The sequence below is a fragment of the Solanum tuberosum genome, unplaced genomic scaffold (genome assembly GCF_000226075.1).
Source record: "Solanum tuberosum cultivar DM 1-3 516 R44 unplaced genomic scaffold, SolTub_3.0 scf00042, whole genome shotgun sequence".
Taxonomy (NCBI): Eukaryota; Viridiplantae; Streptophyta; class Magnoliopsida; order Solanales; family Solanaceae; genus Solanum; species Solanum tuberosum.
Window position 1 is genome coordinate 2,062,473 of NW_006238967.1, and position 7,311 is coordinate 2,069,783.

The following is a 7,311-nucleotide window of genomic DNA, read 5'->3' on the forward strand; positions in this document are numbered from 1 at the left end:
TAAAACATTTGGAAAAGACTTTGAAAAACTCTAAGAACTTTTCTTGACTTGACTCATACATCTCTTGACTTTGATCTTAACTTTCCTTGAATTGAATTATGGATTCAAGGCTCATGATATCATGTTATGGATGATTTCATGTTGTTTAAACGTACCTTAGTGTGTTGGAACCAACTAGAAAACATAGGTACATTGCTAAGGAACTAGTATGGAAAGATGGGGGGAAATGGGAAGAACTGGCGTCCCTGGCGCTCTGAGAGGCGCGGGGAGCCGGCCTTAAAACTTCAGAGGCTGGGGTGGGGTGCGCTGGCTTGCGTGGCGCCCTAGAGCCCATACTTCAGAGACTCCTTCTTGGGGCTTTGAGAGGGGCGGCACCCCAGGCCCCTACCCAGGTGCACTCTGACTTTTCACCTTCGTTTTTCAACTCTAAACCCTCTATTTCAACTTAGTTCTTTCCCCAAACACTTAGAATCGACTAAACCCTCAATATATGTAAGATTCAACCCGAATTCACACCTAAATACATGAATAAATCTCAAAAACCTCAATAACAAGAACCCACAAGATTGCAATCGAATTTACATCAAGAACTCGTGGAATTTACTTTCAAAACTATATATCTTTGCTGAATTGAATCGTGATTGGCGCGTGGATGAACTAACCCAATGCTATGTGATCTCACATACCTCTTAGGGATCACCCCTTGACGAAATCCACAAGCGATTCTCCAAGAAATCGACGAATCTTGAACTTTCTTCTCCTTTCTCCTCTTTTCTCTAAGCCCTAGCGTGAACTTCAACTTTTCTAAACTGATCTAATTCTGATTAGACCCCAAATAAACCCCTAAAAACGAATTAAAATAATTGGGTAAGGAAAAGATTAAACTACCCTTCCAAAATCCGGATTAAACTTTCCTTAATCGAACAACCCAACTTCAAATGGGCATATCTCACTCATACGAACTCTGGAATCGTGCAAACTCGGCGGCGTTGGAAATATTATTCCAAGATATTTCCTACAATATTTGGAAACACACCTAACTCATCCTGAGTTAGGAGTTATGGTCGTTTGAAGTTGACCAAAAATTCAAACTTAACATAACTTAACAAATTTTCCAAATTTTCGTTCTTTCCAAAAACAACTATTTCTAATTCTAGCTCTTTATAGTTCTTTCAAATAGCGAGGTGTTACAAGGATGAATCACCCTACACTCATACATTTCATGGCTTTGTAGTTTGCACTCTTTGCAATATTTGGGCAAATAATCATACTGAATATTAACTTTGACAGTCCTTATAACCCCCGTATCTTTATATTCAATATACATTCTTACATGATCAGGTAAATTGGCCATTAAATTAACTAGAACCTTGACTTTGGCATAGCTAGGCCTAGTTTTATTAATGGGAAAAGGGTCAAATATGCCTCTAAACTATTCGAAAAGGTCTAGATATACCCCTCGTTTAAAAGTTTGGCTCACTTGTGCCCTCGCCGTCCAACTTTTCGTCTAGATATGCCCTTATGGGCGTTAAATGTCAAATGAAATTGTCACGTCATTTTTACATTTACCACGTGGCATTGGAAAAGGGTCAAATATACCCATAAACTATTCGAAAAGGTCTAGATATACCCCCCTTTTAAATAAACTACCCGACCCATTTTCAACAATTTTTTTAAAATTTTTATTTTTTTTGGGTAAATCTCGAAAATAAGTAATTGACTAATAAAAAAATAGGAAATATATGAAAAAAATATATAAAATTAACGCCAAAATGTCGCAAATAAATATAGTAACCTTAAATTCAACAATTTCAACAATTTTTTAAATTTTTTTTTTTTTTCGATAAATCACGAAAATGAGTAATTGATTAATAAAAAATATGAAAAATATAACCTAAAAATTCAGTATAAATTCATTTTCATATTTTTTTTATTAATCAATTACTCATTTTAGGGATTTATCGGGAAAAAAAAATTGTTGAAATTGTTGAATTTAAGATTACTATATTTATTTGTGAATTTTTGGCGTTAATTTTATATATTTTTCCTATTTTTTATTAGTCAATTAATCATTTTCGAGATTTACCAAAAAAATAAAAATTTAAAAAAAATTGTTGAAAACAGGTTGGGTAGTTTATTTAAAAGGGGGTATATCTAGAACTTTTCGAATAGTTTAGGGGTATATTTGACCCTTTTCCAATGCCACGTGGTAATGTAAAAATGACGTGGCAATTCCATTTGGCGTTTAATGCCCATAAGGGCATATCTAGATGAAAAGTTGGACGGCGAGGGCACGAGTGAGCTAAACTTTAAACGGGGGTATATCTAGATCTTTTCGAATAATTTAGGGGCATTTTTTACCCTTTTCCCTTTATTAATTGTGGCCGTAACTAGATGAATAGGGTTCCTATCACAGATGCTAAAGAGAATAAAGACTAGCTTCCTCTTCCACAGTGAACTTAGAGTTATATATACTAATGGTCGCATTTGATAGGAGACACCATCTTTCGATTTGATGTAGAAAACAACCTTTGATATAAGATTAATAAGATCTTCTTTAAGGGACAATCTAATCAATATATGCCTATTTCTGAAATATCCAATCTCACAATCTCCTTTGATATTACATTGCGCAGGAATAGCGGTATGCAGCTACTCCAGATCTGGCCAACCATATGAAAATTTCCCCACAATAGCATGTTGGAGATTTTCAATTACATTCATTGTGACAACTTCAACTTCAATTTTGCAACAGTGTATGAGCTACATGGCCATACACATTTATTTATAACAAAACAATACAATATTTATTTGCTTATAATACACATACAACATATGGTGCATGAATTAAACCACTTTCAGAATTGAGTAAATAATTTAACTCTGCATTGTTATTTTTGATATTAAAGTCTTCAATCTGTGATAAAATTGGTTTAATTTCTTAGAACTTGATAATAATCTTGACACAATGTGGATCTTTCAATAACTCAAATGATTGGTTGATTTCAGTCAACGAAACTTGATGAGTTATAAGCTCATCTAGTTGAATCTCCTGAAGGAAAAAAAACTCAATATCAATCCGAAAAAAATTCAAATGCCAAAAGAAAAAACAATTCTAAGTAAAAAATCAATCTATACTATCTAAAGAATTTTCAAGAGGATACACTTTATAATCGACTAACCGATCAAAACTACATTTTTCGTGTCAACTAGAGGTGTCAGAATAGGTAATTTGCATACTTATTCAAATTTGTCCATCTTAAATGGGTTGGGTATCCAACACATTTAAAATAGATAAAATATGAATAAGGCATCATTTGTTTTCATTTAGATTAAGACGTCTGAATCTGAATGCACATCTGAATGATTAAGATATTGTCTATAGAACTGAAAACTGAATGATTAACGGTGTTTGTTTTTAAACATCTGAATATATATAATTTATTACTATGTAAACACAATAAATATTATAATTCAAATAAAATAAAAGTTAAATATTACATTAACAAAATAGAAAAAAATGTCACTCTTTGATAAAAGTTAAGATATTTAAATTATAAATAAATATTTTAAGTTTGATAAAAATAAAATGGAACAACATGGACTACATATATAAATTATAATTAAACAAATGGAAAAATGTCAAATATACCCCTGTACTATTGGAAATAGTTTATATATACCTTTCGTTATACTTTCGGTTCATATATACCCTTCCCGTTATACTTTGACACACATATATATCCCTAATTTTAACGGAGGGACACATGTCAGTTTAAGAATTAAATAACCCATTCCTAATTTTAAATACCCAATTTCTTTGAAACCCACCCATTTTTCCGGGTGACCCACCTTCAACCAAATCCAATTTCATAAATCATCTCCTTTATCTAAAACCTCCATTAAAATCAGCCACAAAAGCTCACAGTGAAACTAAAGGAGGAAGTGAAACCGCCATTAAAATCAGCCACAAAAGCTCACTCTGAAACTCGAGGAGGAAGTGAGAAGCATTGCTTCCATTTTTATTTTTTAACTAGGATAAAGTAATTTTATTAATAATAGCAGTACCAAGGGAGTACTGCATAAGTAAAAGAAATAGAACTTCAACACACCAGACACTAAATCTCCACACCATCTCCTTCAACTGTAATTTCCCACTATAAGCTTCAATATCAACTTTCCTTAAAAGGTATTTGCATCATTTGTGTTAAGAAAAGTTTTCCATTTTATATTGTGGATGCTCTTGCTATTGTTGGTTGCCGGAAGTTGAGGATTCAATCTAGATGGTATTAGCTTTTCATTTTTTCCTTAAGTTTCACAGTGAGTTTTCATGGTGGTTGAGGCCTGATTATAATGGATTTTTTTTATAAAGAAGATGACTTAAGAAAATGGGTTTCCTTGAAGGTAGGTCAGGAGGAAATGGATGGATTTCAAAGGGATTGGATAATTAAAATTGGGGATGAGTTATTTGATTTTTAAGTTGACATGTGTCATTTTGTTAAAATTAGGGGTATATATGTACCAAAGTATAACGGGAGGAGTATATATGACCCGAAAGTATAACGAAGAATATATATAAACTATTTTCAATAGTACAGGTGTATATTTGACCTTTTTCCGTTAAGAAAATACATTCATTATAATACATACATATATAAATATTATAATTTTTTTTTTGTGGGTATGGGGTGAGGAGGAGGTAAAAGATTTCGATTTTAAAGTTTTTAACATGATTCCTACTATAATATGGGTATTGTATCCATATTTATCAAAATTATCAATTGGGTAACTCGATCTTACCCATTTAAAATATGAGTCAAGTAGAGTATTTTATCCTTTTTTTTTAAACATATTTTTGATCTACTCATATTTGACCTAACTCACTCGTTTGGCACTCCTTGTGTCAATTGATGTGTCATATTTTCCTCTTTTGTTTGTCTTCAAAAGTATATCATATTTTTTATTTAAAAAGTAGACACGATGTCTAGGACTAGTTTAATTAATAAATATAAGGGAAAATGGTCTGGAAAATACTTCAACTTTGGTTGAAATTGTTGTTACGATACCAAACTTTGAAAATGACCTTTTACCCCCTTGTACTATTTAATAGTGTATTTTAAAGGTATATATGTGTCTACGTGAACATTATAAATATTGCATCATTTTAAATAGTAATGTGTCCATGTGGACACATATATACCTTTAAAATACATTATTAAATAGTGCAGGGGGTAAAAGGTCTTCCATAAAATTTGGTATCGTAACATCAATTTCGATCAAAGTTGGAGTATTTTTCAGATCATTTTTCCTAAATATAAAAGGAGAACTTCAAAGAAAAGAGTACAAGCAAGGGAGATAGGCCTTATCTTACTAATCATAATGAGGTCAGGGACGGAGCTAGTAAGGGCCCAAAGGTTCATCCTTCAACGGAAAATTACACTGTTTATATATAATTAAAAATATTTTTTCCGTATATATAGTAGATGCTGAAGTCCGTTCAACTTTTTTGTGTGCTTACTTTTTATATTTTTAAACTTCTTTAATGAAAATCTTGGCTCTATCACTGAACGAGGTAACGAAAATTGTACCTTATTTGCGCATCTATGAAGTAGAGCAGGAAGATCTGAGTGAAGTCTTATTCCACCATAGACTGAACCTTTCAATGTTCGACCACATAATAAGGAAACTAAGTTGAATTCCCTAGTCAGTTCATGTCCTACACCAATTACAACAATTGTTCCAATTCCCTAATAGTAATTGAGATCAACAAGAAGAATATAATGTTAATAAGTTTCTGTATATGTTTGTTTATCTGTTTTATCAACAAAATATAGAATTTTTTTTTACCAATTTTGAGGCTTCAATGGCTTCATTAAGCATGGATGGAATCCCAGTACATTCGAAAACATAATCAACACCTAAACCTTCAGTAACATCTTTTATCATCTCAGAAACTGATGTCCTGGATTCTTTAGGGTTAATGAAGTCCGTCATTCCAAACACTTCTCCCTTTCCCCGTTTCGATTCGTTTATATCAACACCAATTATTTTCGATGCCCCTTGACTTCGAGCTCCCTCAATCGCCTGCAATTTATTTTATTATTAGTACCCCTTTTATATATCCTGTTACATTTAAACGTCGAGCTAAGTCAAAATGTAGTACTCACTCCAAGTCCAACAGCACCAAGACCTAGTACAGCAACAGTTGAGCCCTTTTCAACATGAACTTCTCTGAATGTTGCTCCATAACCTGTTGTAAATCCACAACAAAGCAAGCTAGCATGTTGAAGCGGAATCTTCTGAGGATCAACCTTGATTACGTAGTTGGCATTAATAACTGTATATTCCGACCAAGTTGCGCAACTACAAATTTGGTATAATACTTGTCCTCCATGAATGGACATTCTTGATGTGCCATCCAACATTAGACCAGAAAGGTTCAAGGGATATTTGTGACATAGATTGGACCTTCCTGACTTGCAATTTGGACATTCTTTGCATTCTCCCAAGTAAAGTGGCATTACTATATCTCCTTCTTTTAGATTTGTCACATTTTCTCCCACACTTTCTATCATGCTACAAATTCAAATAAGTCCAGATTGGCTAAATAAATCAATTTGCAATAATTAACTAGATCATGTTTCGCATTTGAGAATTAAGGGGAGTCATGGCATAACTAGCAAAGTTGTTGTCATCACAGGTTAGAGCCATGCAAACACTCTCTTGCAGAAATGCAGAGTAAAGTTGCATGCAGTAGACCCTTGTGGGTCGGCCCTTCCCTGGACCCCATACATGTAATTTTGCTTAGAATGAAACATAGAAAAAAGATTTTCCTACCCAACTCCTTCATGTCCAAGAACTCGAGGAAATAAAGGCTGGAGAGGACAGAAGAAAAACAACATAAACAAAACGATGGATCCAAATTAGTTAGGAAAGATGAGAAGAATGAAATGGAAACAGAGTAATATACATAGGGATAGCATTGGTAGTGAGAATGTCAGTGTGGCACAAACTGGCAAAGAGCATCTTAATTCGAACTTCATTTGATTTAGGTGGATCCACTTGTATCTCTTCGATCTTTATCATCTCCCCTTCCTTCCATACTACTGCACCTGCACACACACATAATGCATAAATCTTCTCATAATGTTAAAATTAAAGAAAAAACTAGCTCTCAATCTCCATGATTACGCACCTTTGCATGTGATGACCTTTGGGTTGCTTGATTCCATGGTTAAGTTAATCTCTCCTGTAAGTTTACTGGATTCATAAACGTTGAAAGTAGCTTAAGTTTGAGTGAGCACGAAAGAA

The 7,311-nt window shown here is 33.3% G+C and overlaps 1 protein-coding gene across 1 annotated transcript; it reads right to left on the reverse strand.

Annotated features, from left to right (window-relative positions):
• Window positions 1-2,798: 2,798 nt before the first annotated feature.
• Window positions 2,799-6,976, reverse strand: LOC102591308 (alcohol dehydrogenase class-3-like). The gene is made up of 6 exons (XM_015306851.1): window positions 6,971-6,976; window positions 6,838-6,875; window positions 6,168-6,576; window positions 5,848-6,084; window positions 5,589-5,747; window positions 2,799-3,052 (listed from the first exon to the last, which is right to left on the reverse strand). Exons 3-6 carry the CDS (start codon window positions 6,573-6,575, stop codon window positions 2,942-2,944), a joined length of 915 nt encoding a protein of 304 aa, XP_015162337.1. The 5' UTR covers window position 6,576; window positions 6,838-6,875; window positions 6,971-6,976; the 3' UTR covers window positions 2,799-2,941.
• Window positions 6,977-7,311: the final 335 nt, after the last annotated feature.

Bases quoted from the DNA above. Each gene is read 5' to 3' on its own strand.
- LOC102591308 (XM_015306851.1), bottom strand. From the start codon at position 6,575: ATGATAGAAAGTGTGGGAGAAAATGTGACAAATCTAAAAGAAGGAGAT. The intron at 6,085-6,167 runs GTGAGTACTACA...AATAAATTGCAG, and splicing joins TTGGTGCTGTTGGACTTGGA to GCGATTGAGGGAGCTCGAAG. The intron at 3,053-5,588 runs GTACAATTTTCG...TTTTTCCTTCAG, and splicing joins TTCATAGATGCGCAAATAAG to GAGATTCAACTAGATGAGCT.